This window comes from Porites lutea, chromosome 2 (genome assembly GCF_958299795.1).
Source record: "Porites lutea chromosome 2, jaPorLute2.1, whole genome shotgun sequence".
NCBI classification, from domain to species: Eukaryota; Metazoa; Cnidaria; class Anthozoa; order Scleractinia; family Poritidae; genus Porites; species Porites lutea.
The window spans coordinates 2,240,973-2,265,441 of record NC_133202.1 but is presented as its reverse complement, the minus strand read 5'-3'; the positions used below and the strand labels follow the sequence as shown (position 1 = coordinate 2,265,441).

Here is a 24,469-nt window from a genome sequence, read left to right as displayed (position 1 = left end):
AAAATGCATTGAGAGCAATTTATCACTGCATCATGGCATGATGGGCTGAACTCCCCATCCGGTGTAGGTGTGTGATTAATTACTGATCGTTTCTAAATACTGACTAAGAAAAAAACTATTCCGCTCTCTTGATACGATATAACTGACTGATAGCCCTATTTACACATTTCTTAGAATTTCCGCCTTTGAAGATTCTTTGTTTCGTGTATTGGACCGTTCTTTTGACTTGTCTGAAAACCATGCATGCATTTCGCTTGTCAGTTTTACATTTTACCGAAGCAGAATACTCTACTCTTTCACTTTTTCACATGGCGTTCCATTTGCCCTCCCTGACAGTTAATTTGGCGTATAGTTAGTGACCCGATCATGCTTGGGCACTCTGAATAAAATTTGTAGTTCCACTTCTAAGAGAAAATTATATAGAAATAAAGAGATTATCATGTCAAATAAAGCAGAGATACATCTGGTGGATATAATGATTTGCCGCTAATTACATGTAGTGAGTGTAGAGAAAATTGCCGGGAAGATGCCATAACATGCCCACGGGTGCCTTAGCTGATGATGGATAATTTGTTACAAATTAAGAAGCTCCGGGTAACCCAAAATGATTACCTCTTTCATCTCCAAGACTTTCCCTTATTACTGGCAAAAATTCAGTCCTCTGAAACGTAATTGATTACAGAAGTTAACAGCTATAATAGGATCATGTATTACGCATGTTGTGATTACTGTTTAGAGGGCAGGGGAAGCTTCAACAGATTTCAGTTTATAAATGCCCGCAAATATAGGCATTCAGTCAGCCATTAATAATTCCGTGGAACGATAAAAAATGGGATTCAAGGGTTTTATCCTCTCGGGTCGTGATCAAGTTTGTACGGGTATAAAGGTTTGGCTTCTAGCAGATTTCGAGATTAATTGAGAAAATGCTGGTAATAAACATCAAAATTGGAATGACTTCGACTGAAAATCGAACGGACTTTGGTAACAAGAGGTTGATTCAACGAAGGGAAGCCTTTTTATCTCTTCAACTGCACTATTAAAACAAGCAAGGTCAATGGCAAGCAAAAATTCATAATACTGAATATTTGAATTGCAGCATTCATATCACGAAAAGAAATTTTTAAACTTAGGCGTCTAATTGAATCTGCTGAGGGGGCAGATTAAATCTTGGAACTTTTTGTTCTCGCTTTCTATTGATGAAGTGATCGATGTGGATTCGGACACCCCGTTTCGTTTCCTGAACAGCAGGATATGTCAGATGTTCAAAATCACGCTATTTGCATCTCATTTCTGGAAAAGAAATATTGGCACTTTGTACAATATGCCACAATGGTGAAACAGTATTGGAGTAACCTCAAAGACGGAATCATGGCAGACGAATAAGGAAAAGTAAAAAAAAAAAAGAAAAAAAAAATTCTGGTGGACCTTCGCAGGGGTTTTAAAGTGACCTTTTGAACAATTTAGGCCTGGGTCGAGCGTTATAACAGCATGGTACGCCTGTAAGATAACTGCTTGCAGTCTTGTATTTCTCAGTGTGAAATTTCGTCCAAATGTGGTTCGATTCTTCTTTGAAATGGCAGAGAAAGACTTTTTACCCTTAACACAGAACATTGTGCGTGGATTGAACGATAAATTGTACGAAAAAAGGAAAACAGCTGCCTTGGAAATTGAACGGTAAGCCAACGTTTTGGCGTTTTGACTAGCCGCCATGTTTTCGTTTGATCTAACTCTTACACGAGTTCATTTTTGATTTCAGTTCTGTTGATTGTATTAAAGTCATTTTGCCTTTGATTTGCTATAATTCTTACGTTTTGCTCGCTGACGTATTCGTGTCGAGGTAATTCTCGCTTCTTTGAATCTTCGTTTCACTATCAGTATGGTCAAAGAGTTTGTCGCCAATAATGATGTCCGGCAAATAACACGATTGACTGCTGTCCTTGCTGATGAGTTTGCAGTTTCCCACAACAATCACTCCAGAAAAGGAGGGCTTATTGGGCTTGCAGCTACCGCCATTGCTTTAGGAAAGGTATCCTTACAAATACAGTCAGTCAACTTCTACTGTGTACTTCCTCAGTTAGCTTTACTACAAGAAGACCAAGAAGTCACATAAGTTAATTATTGTTATTAGTGAACTCACGCAACAGGATGGCAGAGTAACGAAGATGGCAAACTTTGTGTCCCAAGCGTGACAATAATTTTGTTTGAAATAATTTTTCGCCAAATTTCACTTCCCATTAAACGAATCTTTTTGTATAGACCAGAAAACATTAATGTTAAGTGAAGATCATGACAAAACTCGTAATAGCAATGTCACCTTTGTCACACACAAGCGTTTTGCCGTCCTCTTCTTCCTGCTGTCCTGTTGCGTAAACTCACTATTATTGTGCCAACTTTGTTTGAATTATTTCAGAGTGCGGCAATGATAGGGTGTTTTTTAATCAGCACATTCCAAAACAACACCGTAAAATACCGTAACATTCTGAAAATAAGCCCCTCCATGTAAAAGCCCCTCCAAATATAAGCCCCCCAAACTTGTAAAGCAAAAAGACCCTCAGTTAAATCGCCCCCTAAGCAAAAACTGTATAGTAACCCATACATTTTTGCGTTTGCCAAAGAACTATTAAATGTGCCAAATGATTGTAGTCAAAAAGTTTCACAGTATCCTGCTGTTTGCGTCCTTTACTGTTAACCTTGGCTTGGATTTCCTTGTTCCATATAGACAATGTACTTGCATGGCTGTGTTTTAGTAAGATCCATGTCCTCAAGGCGAGTTTCAGTAAAAACTTTCTGCAAATTTCTGAGTAGCATAAATTTCCTTCCAATTGTAAGCTAGCCCAATTGATTTTGAAATGTAAATTTTCCTCCCAGTATTATATAAGCCTAGCCGATACTGAAATTCAAATTTCCCTCTGTACACATAAGCCCCTCCAAAAATAAGCCCCTCAAAAAGGGCCTTTGAAAAATATAGGTCCCGGGGCTTATTTTTCAGAATTTTACGGTAATGTTTTCACATAAAGACAGAATGGACCTTATTCATAGGAGTGAGAGTATATAGTAAGACTGCTTAAGGAGGTGGAGAAGAGCAATTATTAGATAAATACACAACAGAAGAAACAAAAATTTAACTGAATCTAGACTAAGGCGATGATAGAAATTTTATGGTTGCTCGATACCAATGGCTATGACTTTGGGACAGAATAATGAGTTTGTTTTGTGAGAAGTTTGTTTGCCATTCATATAAGTGCTGGCGTCCATGATAACAAAGTGTCTGTGAGAGTTAGTAGAGTGGTCTCTCACACGAAACTACTGAATGTGTATCTCATGTACAGGTCAGCATGTCAGATGTGTACTACTTACAAACTTATTTTACAACTTCTTTTTCTCTCAAGGATGCTGGGCTGTACCTGAAGAATCTTATTCCTCCAGTTTTGGCTTGTTTTTATGATCAAGACAGCCGAGTACGTTACTATGCTTGTGAAGCTCTGTATAACATTGCCAAGGTAGCAAGAGGCTCTGTATTACCATTCTTCAATGATGTATTTGATGGCCTCAGTAAAGTGAGTAATACCTTACCATGCAGTCAATCACTGAGTCAGTCAGTAAATTAGTCAACCGTGTAAAAGTGCTACGCGTTCAAATAAGGACTCAAGCACCAGGACTGGAGTGATTTACGAATCATGTATTTTAAACAGCCGCTCAGGCAAGAAACACACCAACAGTCACGTGTGTAATCATTACATGATGAAACTCGATCTGTTACAAAAGCCTATTGTTACAAACTATTTCAGTTACACATTCAGTAAGTCAGGCAGTTTGTTAGTAAGATCTATAGACAGTTATCCAGTAAGACAGACATAGAGTCAATCAATCAATTAATCAGTCAATCAGTTAATCAATGAATCAATGAATCAATATTAATCAATAAAGCAATATCTGTCAGTCTCTCAGCCAACCGACAATCCACGTAGGAATAATGCATTATACAGTACAAACAGCAAACCATCATTATTAGTTTAGCAAAACAAAACAGAAGGGAATAAACAAAACAGGAGGAAAAAAATAAAGGTCACTTTTATAACTTACAAGGTACAAAATCTACGTGTATCCACAATGAGTTAGTTTTGTTCACTGTATTTTCATTCCCCTCCTAAAACTTTGCAATGGTCTGAAATAATGCTATTATCTTTTTTAAACCTAATGTGCAAGTTCTCAAAGTGATTGTTGTTGTTGACTGTTCAGCTTGCAGCTGATCCAGATCCAAATGTAAAAAACGGAGCAGAGCTTCTTGACAGGTTGATAAAAGTAAGTAACATGACATCATTGGTGAAAAACAGCAGAGTATTGTCTCTGTTATATGTACATGTAGTGTATAAAATTACAGGCATTAAAAATCCCAGAAATTCACTACTTTCACATAGACCACAATGCACCTTATTTACCCCACCACTCCCCACTCCCCCCCCCTGCCAAAAAAAAGTACTGCAGGACCCTTTTTTCCAATTTCTCCTGGGTATTACAGTTGTCCCAAGAGAAATCCAAGGAAATGGTAATGCAAAATGTTGAGGGGTAAACAAGGAACATTATGGTCTATGTGAAAATGCTAAATTGAGAAAGATGATTTTTCAGTCAGTGACACAGGCGGCTCGGAAGAAAAAATCCAAGTACTGCCAGTAGGAGCGGAACCTCTGACCTTGTTGTCACTTGTCCAGATAGAACTCTACCAGTAAAGTACAGGAGACTTGTGGGAGCTAAGGCCACTAAATAACTTCTGTAGTCAATAAAGTCTAATCTGCGAATTATGTGTATACAGTGTACCAAGAAACGTGTCAACTTGTTATCGTAATTATGATTTCATCACTTATTAATTTTTAATATTTTGAATTGTACCTTAGGATATTGTGACAGAAAGCTCCTCATTTGATTTGGTGTCCTTTATTCCATTGTTGAGAGACAGAATTTATACAGCAAATCCATTTGCAAAGCAGTTTTTAGTGTCTTGGGTGAGTGTTGTAGGGCATAAAAGCATCTGCATTTTGTTTTCCTATCTCTGAACTGAACTATAGATACCTTTGTAGCTCTAAAATTGTTTTAGGTTCAATTTTATCCACCACTTTCAATAACAAAAAAAAAATCCATACTGAAGTTGCTGTTCTTCAGACAGACATCAACACGGTGTGTATATGTTACAGGTCAAATTTGCTCTCAGGTTAAAAATTTTTAACCGAGGTTGATTCTTGATTTCCTTTGTCTACCAGGGCTAGATGACTTATGAAAGGAACTTGAGCATCAACCTAGGTTAAATCAAAATTAACCTCAGATCAAATTTGACCTGTAACATAATTATATATATTTTGTGGTTCAAATTTAATCTTTGGTTTTAAATTTTTTAAACCAGATTAAATTTTTTGAAACCAGTTTGAAATTTTTAAACTGGTTGGAAATTTTTTAACACATAACTTGTTCTCATTTATTGTATCCTTTAAGAGATGGGTTAAAGGGTAATGTGGACTTTTGTTTCTCTGTTTTAGCTCATGGTGATAGATGCGGTTCCAGACCTGGATCTTATTGCCCACCTCCCAGAGTTTCTTGATGGGCTCTTCAATATTTTCAAGGATCGTAATGCAGAAATCAGAAAAATGTAAGTCACAATGGAGCGTTAAGGGGTAGAGAGTGGATGGAAACTTCGAGACATTCCAAAATTGATAAAATTTCCAGCAAGGTCATTATGTTTCTTTTTCATGAGTGGGGATTCTCAACTCAGCTTGATCTTCAATGACTGATTCTTAATTCTCAAACTATATTTAATCGTCACACATGTATAGGAATTATCAAGAATCAAGTGGAAAATAAGTAACAAGCTCATTTTTTCCCCTATCTAAAGAATCCTTAAACCAAGTTTTACTCAGAATAATACTAATGCCTTTCATGCAACTGTGTAGGTGTGAAGCAGTCTTGGGTGAATTCCTTAGAGGGATCAAGAGAGAATCTAAAAATGTCAACTTTGCCAATATGGTCAACATTTTGGTTTTACATTCACAATCAGAAGGTAATTGCCTCAGTTAATACTTGTACGAAATTTTAATCCTTATGATACGTGCACATAGTTATATAATCATCATCATCATGATCATAATTATCAACATCATTGTTATCATAATGCCATCATTATGACATCATCATCATCATCATTGTTATCATCATTCATACAAATTTAAAAAAAATCAATACCTTTCTTCCTTGTATCTTATGTGTGTTTTGGCTTTATGTAATTTGGGCAAATAATAATAATATTATTTATTGAATGAAGATGATGTGAACTGTGGAAATACAAGTTTTAAATGAAGATATGATTGTTGCAGTAGTTATTGCAATTTAAGCAATTATTGCAAATTAACCCAAAAAAACCTTCAGGACTTCAACTGGATTTGCAACCATGGCCTCAGCGTTAGTGCTGCAGTGCTTTAGCAACTGAAATTTGTATTTCCACAGTTCACATAATCTTCATTCTATAGGAAAAACTATTCTTCAACACCAACAATTTTTTGAAACTTAAGCAGAGCTTTCAGAATTAATCCATCCAGTTGCTGGTGTTGATGGATATATTTTTCCTGTAATATGTCCCATCAGCAGAATCTCCACTCTGTCATCTTCATTCTATCATCTCTTCATTCTTTTTTCCTGTAATATGTCCCAACAGCAGAATCTTTACTGTGTCATCTTCATTCTATGTTTCATTCCATTCACGCGTTAAGATGAACTCAACAAATTGGCCTGCTCCCAATGTATGGGTCTTCATAGCTCAGTTGGTAGAGCACTGCAGCCCTAACACAGAGGCCATGGCTTTGAATCCCGTTGAAGTCCGAGATTTTTTTCAGGTTAATTTGCAGTTCCTTAAATTGCAATAACCACTCAGTGCGACAATCATACCTTAATTTAAAATTAATATTATTATTCATTGATATTTTACGTTTGATCTTACAGTTGTAGATAACATGGCTTCAATGAAGTGAGTTTCTTTCCTGTTTTTTCCTTTAGATGATGTCATTCAGTTTACTGCTATCACCTGGTTGAGAGAGTTTATTATACTCTCAGGGCGCACAATGCTGCCCTTCAATGCTGGCATTTTAAAAGCAATATTACCATGCATGGCTTACGAACAAGACAAACAAAATATCCTTTAATATTGCATACATGTATTATAATCAACCACCTATAATTTATGCTCAGAGACCCCATGGGGACAGCTAAATGTGAATGAAATAAATTTATTAGTTTAAATAGCATAAAGTGAAAAATTCTGTTAGAATTCTGTTAATTAACCTTGACTTAGTCTAAATATCAAAGAAGTAGCCAAAGCTGTCAATCAAAGTCTAATGCGACTGATCACTGAGGATGATGACAAAGACTTTGACAGTGACAGTGTAGCCATGGATTGTGATAACGCTGTTGTTGAGCCTCAAACCCAGCTTGATGTTGGTCCTGTTGTAGATGTACTCACCCTTTACATGACTCACAAGTCAATTCAGACCAGAATAGCTGTGTTGCGATGGGTGTTGCTTCTGCATGTAAAGACCCCTAATAAGGTTAGTTAGACTTGGTACTGATCCAACTCTTAAATTTTCAAGGGATTTGATTCAGTTCAATGGTAGTTTTACACCTTATTCTAAGTTGGCGTCAACTTTTGATTTTCTTTTGTCTTCATGATAATTGGCCCTCAATGCCTTGCTTCAAAGTAAAAGTTCTTTTTAATTCTCCAGGTGAATAATTTGAGGCATAGAGGGATGATAAACATAAATAAGTGGTGTTGCCACAATTTTGGGATAAGGTGTTTAATCATAGTTACTTTAAACACTTTGAATCATGTGATTGTTATTAAATTGTTTGGACAGGTATGGAAAAGTGATGACAAATAAGCCAAAAGTGGTATTTTTGTAGTTTTGAAGTTTTCACCCTTTTTATTCACTATCTAGTTATTACTTTCTTTATCAGCCTTGACAAAATACTTTGTACATCTCCAACAAAAACGAAAAGAAATTAGTTTTGACTAGCCTGAGTAGCAAGCACACAAGAAATTTAGGCTGAGAATAAGAGTTTACTGCCCTTCTCATGTCTTCCTCTTTTGAATGCATCACCCGTCAAGCACCCTGCATTTCTTATTGGCCTGCAATGCAGTTGGCCAACTTGTTACATGAGTCTTGTTGTTATTGGGCAGAGTACAATATTTTGTTTCCCTGCAGGTCATAAACATATTTCTAGTGCGCAGTGAATGTCTCTTTGTCTTGAAGACACCATTAATTTTATATATTAAATTTACTACATGGACGATGAATTACACATTCATCAAGTATCTTTTACTAGATAATTATGTACTGCATATTACATTACTGTAGGTTGCTATCAGGCAAGTCTCTGAATTTGATGGTTAGGTTCTTTTCATATATTAATTTACAGATCTTTGGTCAAATTGATCAGCTTTTCCCTAAACTGTTGGATACTTTATCAGATCCCTCAGATGAGGTATGTACAGTGCAACCATGAAGTACAGAGACCCTCCCTCTTAAGTTACAGTTAAGTTAAATTTGTTTAGAATAGAACTCGATATAAGGAACCCCTAGCCAGGTGTAATGCATGTGAACACAATGCAGAAGATTGAAACAAATCTACCCTGGTGTATAATAAATAATCAATAAATCTGAAGGATTTCAGCAAAATGAGGATGTGAACATTGCATTTATTTTCTGACAACTAATGTTGTTCTGCATTATAGGCATATTAGTACATGTGTATATGTATCACACTGACCCTTGTATGTTCTATATTTATGTGTTTCTTTCCTGTTTCCTCTCTTTTATATTTCATACTTTATATGCTTCTCTTTTTTTTCTCTTTTATCCGAAATAAAACTGTAATTTAAGCAAAGGTGATGTAATTAGTTTCTATATCTTACCCTTCTCCATTTTTTCTTGTAATCTGATTCTTAAATCTTGTGAATGATATCTTCAAATCTGTAATATATGGGTGGGGAGGGGGGATATATATTATAAATGGCCTGTAATATAAAATAAATGGAAAAAATGAATAAAATACAAATAATTAAAAAAAAAAATGTATCACTTTAAACCCACTATGACCTTTGCCATGTTCACCCTTTAGCTCCACACTTATACAGTGTGAAAAAAAAAACAAACAAACAAACTATAAAGTTCTTTTCTTGCAGGTTGTTCTTCTTGATTTGGAGGCACTTGCGGAAATTTCTGCCTCCCCAGCTGGACCTCCAAGGAATAGTTCAACTCAAAGCATGTCTGAAGCTGGTTCCCCGGTCAGCAGCTCATCAGATCAGACATCTGCCCCTCACAGGCAGCTCAATACGTACTTTCACAAATTCATGCACAATGTCATGCAGTTGTTTAGGACAGATAGAAAACTGCTGGAAGAAAGAGGCTCTTTTATTTTGAGGTAAGTTATACCTGCTTTGATTGAGTGTACCACTTATATTTTTACAACTCTTAAAATACACTAAGTGCTGATTAATTCAGTATATTTTAAATCTGAAGCTAACAACGCATCTAACACCTCCTGCGGCTCCTGTTACTTTTTTTTAGCGCACGTACTGTTACGAGAAAACTGAAATTTGCTGTTTCAATTTTTATCTTTATCGTTCTTTAGGCAGCTCTGTCTTCTGTTAAATGCAGAAGACATTTACAGAGCATTATCAGAGATAATTGTTCAAGAAGAGGACTTGCTGTTTGCATCTCTCATGGTGCGATATTTGAACATGATTTTGCTGACATCCAGTGAACTGTTTGATCTCCGGGACCAGCTCAGAGAACTGGCCACGCCTGTAAGTAACAGTTAATATAGAATGTGTTTTGCTTTTGACTTAGGGAATCCCTCAGTTCGGCGTCAAGTACTCTTGGCTGGCCTCAAGGAAACAGCGAGTTTTGTTTTACTTCAGAGAACGTTGAGGGTCGAGAATAAGAAAGATCATTGTTTGCGTGTGGGGTCTGTTTTTCAGTGCTTTCTTATACTTTCCAAGTCAAAATGAAACAAATCTTTGAAAGGGGCTGTGTCACGACAGCCCAGTACACATTGTTTAATTTTGCCAATTACTCGCCCTTAATCGCTATGGAACTTAAAGTAAGCAAAGAAATTACAGGTACATGACAAAATCAGAGATCCGAGACAAACAATATGTCTCCTGAGCATTATTTTAGTTAGTTTCTCGGCTGCGACTGCGAATACTTGGACATAGATTTCCCGCGGTCTCGAAGTACAGGAACTGATTTGGTGCGACTAGCTCCCTAGGGACATGGCAAGTGAGTTTTGTTCGGCCTAGGGACTTTAAAAAGAGTTTTGCACATAGCACGTAACACATTCTTATCCAGTCCAGAAAACGAGATTGAATTATGAGGTTAAAGAAAATTTTCCAGTGACGTTGGTCAAATTAATGACGACTTTGAACCCGTTGTTGTTGTACAGTGTCTTTTCACTTTAATTTAGTTTTTACTTCTGCTTTGCTTTCTCTTCTAGGATAGCTGTTCGTTGTTTTGCTGTTTATATCAATCGTGGTGTCATAATCCCGTTGCAACAGTCTCCTTGTGCTTATTAACACAAAACTACAAACATGCTTGCGATCTTCTCATGATTTTGTATCCTTTACAATCACCATCCTTTCCGCATTTATTATACGATTTATCTTGGTTATCAGAACAGGTTTTGATTATTGAAAGTCCTACTCTGACTCCATGTAATTGGCTGAAAATCTCAACAAATTTGAATTAAAACTTAACGCACTGACACAAGGTCACACGTGTCTCCCGCGCTTGGTGTAGGCGTGTATTTGCTTTGAGATCTGATTGGTTCCTTTGAACGTGACTGTCTAGTGCATGCATTGTGTTTGGCTTCTTTGTTACTTTGGTTTTGATCTTATGACCGGCGTTTTAATCCCTAAAGTTTAAATGTAACTTAACCTCGTGACCTACTTCTAGATCATACCGTACATTTTGTACTTTTGTTGGCGTCGGTAAATTCTATAGTTCAGGGTTCGTACAGGTCATTGAAAACCTGGAAAGTCATGAAATTTAAGAATTTTATTTTCCAGGCCTGGAAAGTCATGGAATTTAATTGTCGGTCCTTGAAAGTCATGAAAAAATTAGTTTGGTATAGATTAGTCACTGCAGATGTCATTACTGAGTTAGGTCAAAAAATACCCTAAAACAAGCAAATTGTTGAGAAATTTTTAACGTGGCACCTTGGTCATGGAAAACTAGGAGAGGCCATGAAAAAAGTCATGGAAAGTCATGGAATTTGAAGAGCTTAAGAGAGTACGAACTTTGTAGTTTGTAGCACTGCTTGCAGTCGCCTAGAACATCAGTAGGGGCGGATCTAGGGGGAGGGTGCAGGGGGTGCGCACCCCCCCCCCCCCGAGATGACTTGCGGTTTTCTAATACAACTGGTATACTGCAAAAAAAAAAACTATGTGGTTTATTGGTGTTGAAGTAGATCAAGAGACGAGTGCACCCCCTCCTAAAAAATATCCTGGATCCGCCCCTGCTCAGGCAACGCTACTCAGTAGTGACGAGCCAAAAGGCACATCTACGTAGTAGGCTATCTGAACAGTGAAAAAGTGAAGGCTGTGGGTATGGCGTCGCTGTGGCCATGCAAGCTGATATTCTTATGATTTATGTTGTTATCATTACAACAGTTATATCCCTTGACATTCATTCCATCAGTGGACAACTGGAAGTGAATGTTGAATTTCTCATCCAGATAGACAAACTTGTTCAACTCATAGAGTCTCCCATATTTACATGTAAGTACGCATGGCTTTATCTTGGCATGTAAAATCAAGAGCTATAATACGACACTGTCCTATTATGGCTCTTGGTAAAATCTAACAGCGCGATCATTAAAGATTTCTCAGGATTTTAAATGTTATTCCGAATTGCCAGGTTTGTCCTGATTCCACATCTTTGGATTCGGTTCACTGAAACCTATAGTGTGACCATTCTTTTCAAACCACTTTGGTTGCGTATTTTTACATGGTACTATTTTAATGAATTTGTTTCATGCCGCACAGTTCTAACTATTCAGTTTGTGGACCTAGGGCTATTTATACGCGGAAAAATAAAACGCGTCTTACATAAGACGCGAACTGTACCATCTATACGAACATGTCTTATCTAAGACGAGAACAGCTCGTATAAATGGTTCGCGTCTTATTTCTGTTCTTGACTCGTTTTCATGTAAATGTTGCCCGTAGCAACGGCAATCCAACGTGGCGCGCCAAAAATTAACGCATGCGTACTATGCGTTCGCGTCTTATGTAAGACGCGAAGGTCATTTATACGAAGCTTTTCTCGTCTTAGCTAAGACGCGTCTTATCTAAGAACAGGTGTTAAGGGCTGTTCTATAATAAGACGCGTCTTAGCTAAGCTGCGTCTTATTTTAAACGAAGTGTGCCGTTTATACGGAAAGTTCGCGTACTATTTAAGACGCGTCTTATGTTTCCTCGTACAAATGGCCCTATTGTCGTACCTTTTCAGCAGTACACTCACGAGGTGCTATTTAGTTATTAGTGAACTTACGCAACAGTACGGGAGAGCAGGGAGACGAAAGAAGACGGCAAACCTTGTGTGACAAACGTGACAATAACTTTGTTTGAAAAAACATTCCGCCAAACCTAACCTTCCTTTAAACAGATCTGTTTGTAATAGACAAGAAAACATAAAATGTTAAGTGAAGATCACGACAAAACAGGTAAGTAATGGTCCTGTCACGTTTGTCACACACAAACGTTTTGCCATCCTCTTCTTCCTAGTACCGTCCTGTTGCGTAAACTCACTGATATGTTTTCAGTTTTCACACTGTTAATCCCGTGGACAAAATCCCACGATCTAGCCCGATTTAAATGAAATCTCTTTATTACCACATCTTTGGTAGAGTACTCACTACTGTTTATTTTTCTTAAGTCTGATTTTGTTGGTACTGTGGGAAGCAAAAACTTAAAACTGTAGCTTTTTACTTTTATTTATTCAGACTTGCGCCTTCAGCTGTTGGACACACAACACAATCATTTTCTTCTCAAGTCATTGTACGGCTTATTGATGCTTCTTCCTCAAAGTGATGCTTTTACTACATTACGGAACAGACTGGACTGTGTACCAAATGGGAGGGTACTCTCATGTGATATCAGGTAATGATCTTTGAGTGAAACTTAAGTTCTATTCAGTCTATTACGAGGAAGTCACAATGTAGGGGGTACTCAACAATAAAGTTTTCGAGTGAAAAGGAGTCGTTTTGTACCGCTTCTAGACGAACGGCCCTTTTATGTACTCAAGTGGCGGTTTCCCCCACCTTTTTCTACAAATGTACCTCAACGGTTAAAATCGGAAAAAAGTGTAGCCTTTTCCAGGATTCAAGATAGTGGTTGGTGTTTGCACACTCCGTGAAAAGTGCTTGGAAAAAAGAGAGAGCGAGAACGAGAGGGAGAGAGAGATCCTTCTTAAAAGCTTCCATGAAGCGTAAATCGAGTATTTTCCTAAATCGTTAACGTTTCATTCCTTTTCTCTTACAGTGACAAAAGGGGATTACTTGACTTTCCATGTCGTGAACATGTGCAGAGAATCAATTTTCAGGAACTCTTGCAGCAGTTCAAGACTGTCCAACAAAAGCACTTCATAAACAGACACTCTCGCTCTTCGTTTCTGGCGAAAAACCTGTTAAATGCCTAGTTTACAGACAAAAAGATAAGAATATATTCAGAATCATATGTAATTAAATGATATTTTTAAATTGTAAATTAGTTATTTGTAAACATTTTTTGGTCAGAGCTACACGATAAATTTAGTCATAGAAGCTTCGTAGATCGTATTCAGTCAGTTCATTGTCCCTCTGTTTTTATAGTCTTGCAACAATTTTAGTCTTTTAGTGTTACATTCAGCTTGCCTATAAGCTGTTATTATGGCAAGATAGTGTTTATAAATCAAAGTTTATAACAGTTATTTTGAAAGTCACAAAAATCTTGCAAATAAAGTTGAATATCTCCGAACGACTAGTTCAATAGACCTCAATCATTTCTGAGACGGGTGATCTCTCAGGACCTTACATAGCCAGACTTTTAGCACAGAAAAGGACAGAACAACAATCACCAAAGGCACCACTCGCTAGGGTAGCCTGGGGGCTTGCTCCACTGAAAACTCATTTTGGTTCAAATGGGGATTTTTTTCTCAGCTAAACGTATAGTAATGCACATAATTTTTTCGAGAACACTGATCGATTCCTCGTGTTTGCAGGCGTGCCTAATTAAATGAACAGAAGCGAACATGTCATTTTGTGAACAAAGGTTTGTCATGGCAATTTTTTTCTGGACACCTTACACCCCAGCCACTCCAAAGTAACCTGAGATCAGGATCAATTTTCGTTTCGCTTTGTAATAACATTCCGACGGGCAAGGCGAAACGAAAACAAACTTTTAGCAGTAGCCGTTAGAGAGAATGTATGAGAACCGCTAAAATTGAGCCTGATCTCAGGTTACTCCATAGCCACTGTAGCCACAGAGACGTATAGGTACGCATGAGCGAGGCAGTACGTGCATGAAACGCTTGAAGTGTGTTTAGAGTGCTTGGTATGCATTAGGAGAATTGGATGGCAGATTATGTTATTTTTTACCCAGTAACAGTTATTAGTCAGTGATTATCATCAATCTTCCCTCACCCAGAAGTGTCCTGCCCTTTTCCTTCTATTTAATTTTCTTAGCAGCAAAATTTTATTACCTAAACAGCGTAACTTTAAGTTTGTCTCTCGTCAAGAAATAAAAGAGAAGCTGTAGTTATTTTTAATTTGCTAATGTTAATACCTGCACCTTTATCACGTTTTCTGAACCGGTCATTTGATAACACAGTGTATGTCCAAACTACTCTGTTCAACTCGGTGTTGTCTGGTTACTCTGCCTAAGTATTTTTCAAGCGGCCATCATTACAAACAGTAAATTTGTAAGCAGTAAACAGTGGCACAAAAAGTAAATTTGTACATTACATCTGGTATATGACCTAGAGTGTGTAGCTGGCGGGGTTTTTGGGGGTGTGTTTTTTCTTTTGTGACTCGAAAATCACACCTAAAAAACCGCCAGCTACACAGGGTAAAATGGCCGTGCTTCACTTCAGCACTAACACAAAACCATGGCATGTAAACGCCTCTGCCCTTCCTTGCATAACCAGTCGTTTCACTGCCGTTTGGGAGTTCGCTGATGTGTTATACTTTTATTTATGTGCTATAAAATATCATTTCTCGTTCTGAGCTCAGAAAGACACAATATAAAATTATTTCTTGTTCATAGCCTTTGGCATTAGCCTGTGTACAGAAGCCCCTTCCGTCTGTACACAGGGTATTTTTGCATGAAAAGAGTTCTCTTTCACAGAACTTTAGGAAACGACTCAGAGGTCAAGAACTAGATGTTACCGAAACAACCACATATCCTTCCTCATGAAAAATATGTTTACAAAGTGATTTACGAATAGGTTTCCCCTAAACATTTTATTTTGTTAATGAAACTTTTATTTAAGATTTAAGATTTAAGTTCTTGATTACGGTGAAAACAGTATTTACATTTTCATTTTTCTGGAAAACATGATAAACAGCAATGTTTTAATTGTTTAGAGCAAAAACACAGCATATTAATATTTTTAGTGATGGTCATGGGCCATAACATATCTCAGGCCACAGTAACCACAAGCATGTGGTCCTTCTTGATCCTGTAAGAGAAAATAAAGATGCATCTGTAAGAATCAGTGATAGGGATAACTTATTTACTGAGCCAAAAGGAAGTTTGAGACTCCAGTTTCTACAACCCCTCGCAAGTTTTCCTCCCACAAGTGCCCAAAATTTCATTACTTAACGAAAATAGGATGTTTAAGTTTTTAGGGCACACTCTCTTTGTACCTTTGACTGAACTTGTCTGGAGTTCTGAAATTTGCTTCTAAGAAGTTGAAAATTTTGTCGGCACCTGGAATTTGCAAAAATTTCCAGAAAGTCCTCACCACTACTGCTTGAATCTTTCCTAGCCCTAAATACCTAAACCTAGTTTGCTTTATTTAACCATAGAAGCAAATCTAGAAATGGGACAAAACAATGCAGATCAGACCATCTGTAATTTAGTGATGTGATATAAAAACCTTGACCAGCTTCTGGCTATTCAGAAACTCAACCAGAGGTGTGCCAATCATCGACTGAAATTTCTAAGCAACACGATATTAAATCAATTTTGGAAAATGTTCAATCAATGATTGTGGGAAAAAAGTTTCTTGTTGGCAATTAAACATAATAGTCATGAGGAAAGAAAGAGAATTGAATCATCCCAAAGAAGACAAAAAATGTCTGAGCTCCAGGCAAAAGAGGACCATCTGAGTTCGAGAATGGACACTCTAACCACCGAGCCACTGGCACTTTATGGCAAGCAGGGCCAAATTAACTGATGTCCGTTTTCTGATTCATGTTCTACATAATGTTTTAGTCATGTTCTAAAACAAGGTACAGTGGCAAAAATAAAATGGAATTCTTGTAAAGAGATTTTTTCTGGTTATAATCAACGATCACTTAGGTGGGTCAATCCTATTATTTCTGATTATCGATTAAGAATTCTGAGAGAATTTCCAACACTATTTGTAAGTATAAACAGTCTTACCAAGTTAATGTACACCTTTGGATGTCCAAGAGCACCACCTCCTAAAAATAACAATAAATCATGTACATAAATATTGTGGTTCAAATATATTCTTTGTTTAAATTTTATTCTCTTTTGTTTCTGAGAATACTAATGTATGATAACGAGTTTGAAACCAACAACAACTACGATGTAATAAAAACTTTAAACCAAAGAAAAAATTGGACCACAAGATATACTTTGAATTCAGTAACCTGACTTGTTCATTCATTAAAAACATGTTTTGGCTTTAAACACCGGCTTGAAAGTGAAGCAGTGCCAGAACATTTAATTTGTTTCCATCTAGGAGTTTGGGGCGCATACTGTATGTAGGAATCATGATGTTTCAATGAAACATGTACAATTTATACTTTCATGATTTAACCCTCTGACTCCTGAGTTTTTCTGTAATATTGCTTCAGTTTTGACATACATACACTAAATAACATCTCAAAAGTTCCCTTTGAGGTTAAAGTACCTATAGTTGTGCATATTTAGAAAGAAGACATATCAGGGTTTCAAAAAATATACATGTGACAGGTCAACTTTGATTTCAGGTTAATTTTTTTGACCTGGGATATTTACAAGGTACTGTTATATAGTTGTGCAGTAAGCCTTGTTACATGGATATGTTTGTTCTAAATCAAAGGTAATGCTAGCCACTCACATAAACACTGACTATACTGATTAGAGTTAAGCAATGACTATACTGATTAGGGTAAAGCAATGACAATACTGATCAGGGTTAAGATGGCATGTTCCAGAACTTGCACTGTCTAGATACACTATTTGTGTACAATGTAGATGAGTGTGGCATGATATATACAGTGACAGGAGGAGGCATGCTTGCTTTTCAGAATAAAATGATTCATATCCAAGTTTTATGGAGGGGAAAAAATAATAATCACCTCCATCACACCACACATAGCGTGCATGTACTTCTATGGGTGGTTCCTCATCAACGAGGTCAATTGCAAACTTCTCGTTTACCTGCAATGATAAAAATAGCCTGTCAAAAGGCTCTCTGTTCGCGGAAAGGGTGAAAAAATCGCGAGGAGAGGGGACGGAAAGGATGAGAGCCTGCCGATCATCTGTCAGCAAGATCATTATCTGTCACTTGGATACACTGGAATGTAATCAATTTCACGTGTAAAAAGGGGGTCGGTAGGCAACACACAGCTTTTACCTTGTGCAATATGCTGCTTTTTCCAATGAGTTTTTTCTCTGGCCCCAGTTGTTCAAAAGGTGGATAGTGCTATTCCATGGATAAAGCAGTATCCAATGGATAAGGCAATTGGTTTCCCTACTACTTATCTGCTGGATAGTGATTTATCCCGTGGGTAGCACTATCCAGCTTTTGAACAACAACTGGGGCCTGGTGGGTAGATTATGCTATGGAGGGTTTAGTTTAACTGAGAAAATGTGATTTTTGGCACTTATTTCATACTGAGGGTTCATGACACGCATATTGATTCTCTGCAGTTATTGTTTCTTGTCAGTGTGATTTGCCCTCTAATGCAAGAACATTCATTGCAGCTAAAAAACTCATAAGTCAAGTGTCAGAAGACGCCATGTTAAAGATCAGAAGATCTGTTTACAAGCAATTATTTAAATCAAATTGCATGCTATGTGCCAACCAAAAGAGTGACATCAATCAAACCTGTCAATAGTCAGTGTTCTCGCCAATATGAGGTTGCATCAGGATCTGATGCACAGCAGGTGCCATGGAATGACGGTCCCAAATGTTTGGCTACAGGCTCTCACCCTTTCCCTTCCCTCTCCTTGTGATGTTTTCACCCTTTCCCCAAACAGAGAAAAAGAGAAGAATACTTACTATAATTAATGAAATTTTTGAGTGTTGGAAGCATCTTCTTCACTTCCTTTTCAAATTTCTAACCCTACTACTGGTAAAGGCGCTTTATGGTCATTTTGCCCAGGTTACTTAGCCTCCTATTTTAGAAAGAGGGACATTTCATTGAAGCATGCTAACTGACTCGAAAAAAGGGGACTAAGGGTGCTCACCATTATGCCAAAATTTCTGGAAATTATGGTCCAAACGTAAATGGAAAAGTTCGGCCTAGGTGGAAATTTTCCAGTCAAAGTGGTTCACCTCCAGAGGTATTCCTCTTCGACCAGTCGGTCCAGTCTGACCGGAAATTATTGTTCCATTTTCAGAAATTTTCATTTCCAGTCCTGCTCCAGCTTGTCACTACACACAGTAGTCAAAATGGTGGATGGTTCAGATGTAAGAGTTTACGAGTGCAGTGTGTGTAAGCTTCAGATGCAAGACCTAACCTTTCTCCTTATGCACAGTTGCACACAAGGCGCAGGTACAACAGAGTATCTTGATTTGTTTTTTCTTCTGGTTTTCATCAGTTTTTAAAGACAAATATATTACTGGCTTCTCCGATTGTAGACGATGTTTTCTCACATTTTTCTCTTTTTTCTCTTACCCAACAATTAATTCCGTCGGAGTTTTGGTTCTGACGTGTTCCATTTTCCCTTGGTTAGTTCGAGTGGTCTCTGACCGGTTGTTCCAGCATAATGGAAAGCACCTTAAGTAACTGGGGCGAAATGACTCGGGGGCGAAATGACCGGTTACTGTAAAGGCACACTGATGCCGATTTTCCCATGTTTTATAAAGTTGAAGCCTATATTATTATTAACACCTTGCAGTCGAATTAAATAAGTCAAAATATTAAGTATCATTAAGTTAAAAAAACAATACCTCCTTTGTTCTGTCAGTGAAGCGTGCCATTCTATAGTCACCTGCATCCCATACCTACGTATATACAAGTTCAGAAGTTTCAAATATCAAAGATTTTGAAAATTACAATTCTCTGTCTCTTTCTAAAATACTAACACAACTGAAGTTACCTGTCCAGTATGTGTTACTTTATCAGGCGTAGCGAAATTTCGAACAGAACTATGAAGGGCTGCCACAGAACGAAAGTTGTTTCGAATAACAAATCGCCTACAAACAAGACGTAAGGAGGCCGCCATCTTGTTCAATGTTATCCCACAATGCACCTTTCTTTTTACGCGCACTTTTCCGGTCAGCGGTCGTCCCTTCCAGTCTCTACGTCGTGTATGACTGTGTATGACTAATATGGCGGATAAGAGTACCACTAAACTGAAAAGAGAAAGAAACAAAGAAAAACAGGAGGGGAGGAAAAGAAAACGCAGTGAGAATGACGATGTCGAGAGAGCCAAACACTATGAAACATTGTAAGGTTATGGTTATTTCACTTTATTTTAATACCCGGCTACATCAGGGTGATACGTCAGCTCTTTGTCGCGGTCCTTTGACTGTTTGTTGCTGACAAAGTTAACGTGGTACTGTCTTAATTTTCCAGCTATGAAAAGCCTCCTCCTGGGATTGTAAAGGTCAGTGGAAAATTGCAGTATTTCATGAGTTGGACAAGTGTTAAGGGTTTCAGAAGTATGAGAGTAGTTAGTACAGTATTGTCAAAGTACAACTGAAGAGGCCCTGATGTGAAAAGGCGCCATGTCCCCTCTACTAACGAACATGGTAAACTTTACTGGGTAAATTTTATCAATTTTAGCTCTACGCTAGAGAAGGACTTTTTTAAATTTGCTCAATAGGTATAATATTCCTTTAAAATTTGCTGCTAATCCTCTTAGATGACTGTCGATTATGGGACTTATTTATGAGGACTCTTCTCCTATGGCTGACAAATATTTAGTTTGTTCAGGACAGTTGGTGACAATTGGGAAGTAGAAGAATTTTTGTGTTGAAGCGTTTCAAAGTAATTTTTGTTTTTTAGGAAGAAGAGGAACTTCCAGAGGATTGCATTCCAGATTTACCTGAAAACAAGGATGCACGAGAATTTCTTGCCCATGCTCCAAGTAAAGGACTATGGATGCCACTTGGAAAGGAAGTAAAAGTGATGAAATGTAAGATGAGCCTAGTTTTCCCTGCTCTTTGACAAAGTTCATATCAAAGAATTTGATTCACAGACTCAAGAAATTAGATTAAATTAGAGTTGGGTCCTGCAGTTCTCTGAGTCGTTATATTTGACTCTTTATATGGCAGACAATGTTCTAAGATAGGCCCTTAAAGTTGGTTGCTAAGGTTAAGTCAGGGAAACCCCCCAGGTCTTGAAATAATGGGACAATGTCTGGTCAAAAGTAAGCTTTGTCTGGTCCTTTACTCCTCTAATGGACCAAAAATTAGTTTTATAGTGATATGTCTTAATATGTACTTGTAATTGCCTGGTCAAAAACGGGTTGTGTCTGAGCAAAACAGGTTTGACCGAAACAGGTTGACCGGCGCCAGCTGCAAAACTATTTCAAGCTCTGAACCCCTAAGTTTAATTACCAGTATTTACTGAACTCAGCTTACTTTGTGTAGGTTGGCGCTGTAAAGCTTATGGTCACAGAACAGGAGATAGGGAGTGCCCCTTGTTCATTAGTGGGAATAGGAATATTGAAAAATTTAGGATGGTAAGTGGCCAGGTATACATGTAGTCAGTGTATTGGTAGTTTAAATGGTAGCCTGCGAAAACAGACTCAGTGACAAAAATTCCATACTGCAGGGTTAGAGCTAGGATTTGATCACTGGGGGACAATTTGTCCCCTTGGCTAAAATTTTGGGGGACATTTCCATTTTCAGGGGGACAAAAATTTGTACACCCTTCTGCTGATGTAAAGGGGCTTGTCTTCTTAGCAGTGCTTCTGATAGGTCTCGGAAGAAAAAGTCAAATTTCGCGGGATTGTAGGGAGAAATTCGCGGAAAAATCGGCCGATTTCGCGGGAATTTGGCGGGAGTTTTCGGGGCAAACTTCACCGAAAAGCAATTGGTAAAAAACGGCCGATTTTGTGGTTATTTTCAAGGCAGATTTCGCTAGAAATCGATCGGTTTTGCGCTTGTTAACGTTTTTCAACAACAATACGCACCAGAAATGAAGCAATGGCAAAGCCTTTAACATCATGGCTAGTGCCCAGTTTTTCGCAACATAATCTGTTTGCACGTTTCAGTGACGAAGTTCCAAGATAAATTTGCAAGGTTACGGCAAGTAAATAGCCCCTATAGCTGAAATAAGTTTCAAATATGTTGTACAGACATGTATTTGATAAGATTTCTACCGAATTTCGCGGTATTTTTCGTGCTGTTGTGAATTTCGCGGCTCCGCGACCGCGCGAAATATCAGAAGCCCTGTCTTAGATTGTCGGCGTGACTGAAACGTAACTTTAGAATGAACTTTAAACGTGCGATGAAATATACTTTCCACGTTCTATTTCAGCTTGCAATTTCTGTACTGAAATAAATCTCTTCGTGTGTGCTTTCTTTCGAGATTTTTCCCTAAATTTTGAAGGGGACAAATTGTCCCCTTGGCCGTTTATTAAAGGGACAATTCCAATTGCAGTGTGGGATTGGCGCAATGGCGCGGCCTGGCTCAAACCCTGATACTGGTGATGTTAACTCTGTCTGGAATGCAGTCGGAAGCACTGATTGGTTGACAAGATAATTTTGCATAATTATACCACGATTACACCAGCGAAAAAAATGGTGGCAAGTAGTGAGGTTTTACCTCAGCCTTCTCCCAGCAGCGATAAATCCGGAGAAACGTCTGTTTTCACAGGCTATTTAAATAAGCAAAGTATAAAAATTAAAAAGGAGAAAAAACTGCTCTTAATTAAAAGTGGTACTGCAATGCCCTTGGGTAATGGTGTTTAAGGTGATTCTGTTTGTTCAATTTTTGTTGATCTAGAGCTTTAAATCTAAATAAAGCATGTTTATAGACAAATATCATGAACATATCACTGACAACAAGCAAAGATAATTGAAATCTCAAAACTTAGGAATCATGTGCTTGATAATTAATTTTTTGCAAATTGAATGGCATTCCTTTTAACTCCCCCCCCCCCCACCGCCCAAGTTTGCCCATCCATACTGCCCCTCCCTCCCTTGGTTTCCCTATACTGAATACAGGTATTTCAATTGAAAGTGTGTTCTTCTACAGTTGTCAGCTGTTACTTCACTTCAGTCATTTTTGCAAGTTGGTAAAACCTAACGTCTTTTTAGTAGAGTACTAATTCAATGCCTGTTTTGTCTCTTGTCAGCCATAGTACCTGCTGTCTTGATTCATTTCACTGTTTGAATGTTTGTTAGCCATGTGAGCAGAGCGCCAATGCTGTGCACCACCCCTCTCTTCATTTTCTTTTTGCAAATCTGAGACATTCAAACCCAACCACGTTGGCACACATGCTAAGCTATTTGAGTAACAAACTTTCACTGCAGTCAAATCTTGTCTTTTCAGGCGCATGAAGATCCCATGCACGAGTTTATTCAAGATAAAAAGAAAGCAGAAAGACAAAGCAGGTCTGTAATATTTGAATCGAAGGTTTGAAACCAATGAAGAGATCTAAATCTGGATTTCTAAAAACAGTAGTTAACAGATCTTATGTAGAATTTGGTTTGATAGGTATTGTAAAGTTATCTTAGATCAGCATTAGATACATATTTTACCCATGTGCACAGACACCATAGTGATATGCTCCGGGCTTTGAGTCTTTGGTTGTAAGGGTTCTTTTACAGTCACTTCCAACAACTTTCCCTACAGAATTCCACCTTATTAGGTCGGAAAATGAACGGATTTGGACAGGTGGTCTGTCTCATTTTCACGAAATCTCTTGCCTGTTTCCTCACGGGGAAATATGTGAAACGTAGGGAATTGTCTCTGCGCAGGCTGTTGTGGGAATGATGATCTGGCAAAATTACTAGCTTAATAGTTAAAGGTTTTCTCTAACTCTTGCAGGATAGAGCAGCTGAAGGCGTTACTTGAAGAATCGACAACAAGCGAGAGCGATTCACAGGAAAGCAGCGAGGATACAAGTGACGGTCAAGAAAGAAGGAAGAGACGAAAAAGCAAAAAATCAAAACGTGAAAAGAAAAGGAAAAAGAAACATAAGCATAAACATAGAAAATCGACGTCGAAGGATAGTGACAGTGATTCAAAAACAAAGCGTTCAAGGAAAAATAGATAATTTTTTTCACCTCGCTCTCGTCATTCAAGATGTCTCACTTTTGCAGAGTTCAAGCTTGGAAGCCGTTATGGTATATACTGTGAAAAACCTATGGACTAAATACAAAGACGAGATAAGGGCCCGCCCCACTAAAGCTGTAGGGGAAAAGAAGTTCAGCTGTTATCTGTTGTAACGAAGTCTCCGGCCTCGTTGCAATCTGGTGATAAAATTTGGGTCATTTCTTTGTTGACTTTAATGGCAGTGAATGTTCAAAAAATATCTTGTCTTTTAGAAAGAAAGTCCTCATTGCAGAAATAAACTGAAGAAGAATTCGGGGATATGGAAGAGACTAAACAGTGACCAAATATACCTGTGAAGAGTAAATTAATCGAAGAAGTACTTCAGAGCCTTTTTCGTTGTCTGCTTTCAGCGTAGAGGTGTTCAGGTTGAATAAAGTTCGTACAGCAGTACGTTCAATGTTGACCTCAAGGTAGGATATAGTAAACAGGGGGATAAGTGCATGAGACCAATTCCACGTGTGCGTTTTAGAAAGGTGTTCTAATAAATATGGATGGAGTGTTTCTCTAGACGGTTTTAGTAGTAAAAAACCTCGATAATGAAGACAACACAACCGGCCTGCTAAGCCCCTCGATACACCAGTTATCAGCACACAACTAACAATTTTTAATGAATGTCATCATTACTTTGATTCAATTACCGCATGCTTCATAATTATTCATACATAACATAGAGTCAATTGACCACTCCAGAAATACCATA

The 24,469-nt window shown here is 37.8% G+C and overlaps 3 protein-coding genes across 3 annotated transcripts; 2 read left to right on the top strand and 1 right to left on the bottom strand.

The window, feature by feature from the left end:
- Window positions 1-1,474: 1,474 nt before the first annotated feature.
- On the top strand, window positions 1,475-14,829 carry LOC140927374 (protein VAC14 homolog). Its single transcript, XM_073377011.1, has 16 exons — window positions 1,475-1,674; window positions 1,876-2,026; window positions 3,390-3,557; window positions 4,240-4,302; window positions 4,893-5,000; window positions 5,529-5,638; window positions 5,940-6,046; window positions 7,036-7,175; window positions 7,341-7,583; window positions 8,452-8,517; window positions 9,218-9,456; window positions 9,667-9,841; window positions 10,531-10,649; window positions 11,733-11,812; window positions 13,039-13,195; window positions 13,577-14,829. Exons 1-16 carry the CDS (start codon window positions 1,574-1,576, stop codon window positions 13,731-13,733), a joined length of 2,184 nt encoding a protein of 727 aa, XP_073233112.1. The 5' UTR covers window positions 1,475-1,573; the 3' UTR covers window positions 13,734-14,829.
- A 778-nt stretch (window positions 14,830-15,607) lies between these two features.
- On the bottom strand, window positions 15,608-19,716 carry LOC140927375 (NADH dehydrogenase [ubiquinone] iron-sulfur protein 6, mitochondrial-like). The gene is made up of 5 exons (XM_073377012.1): window positions 19,577-19,716; window positions 19,428-19,481; window positions 17,608-17,689; window positions 16,682-16,722; window positions 15,608-15,752 (listed from the first exon to the last, which is right to left on the bottom strand). Exons 1-5 carry the CDS (start codon window positions 19,700-19,702, stop codon window positions 15,684-15,686), a joined length of 372 nt encoding a protein of 123 aa, XP_073233113.1. The 5' UTR covers window positions 19,703-19,716; the 3' UTR covers window positions 15,608-15,683.
- Window positions 19,717-19,797: 81 nt separating this feature from the next.
- Window positions 19,798-24,453, top strand: LOC140927372 (retinitis pigmentosa 9 protein homolog). Its single transcript, XM_073377008.1, has 6 exons — window positions 19,798-19,927; window positions 20,056-20,086; window positions 20,488-20,617; window positions 21,075-21,166; window positions 22,984-23,045; window positions 23,482-24,453. The coding sequence occupies exons 1-6, from the start codon at window positions 19,800-19,802 to the stop codon at window positions 23,708-23,710; spliced, it is 672 nt and encodes a 223-aa protein (XP_073233109.1). The 5' UTR covers window positions 19,798-19,799; the 3' UTR covers window positions 23,711-24,453.
- The last annotated feature ends 16 nt before the right edge of the window (window positions 24,454-24,469 follow it).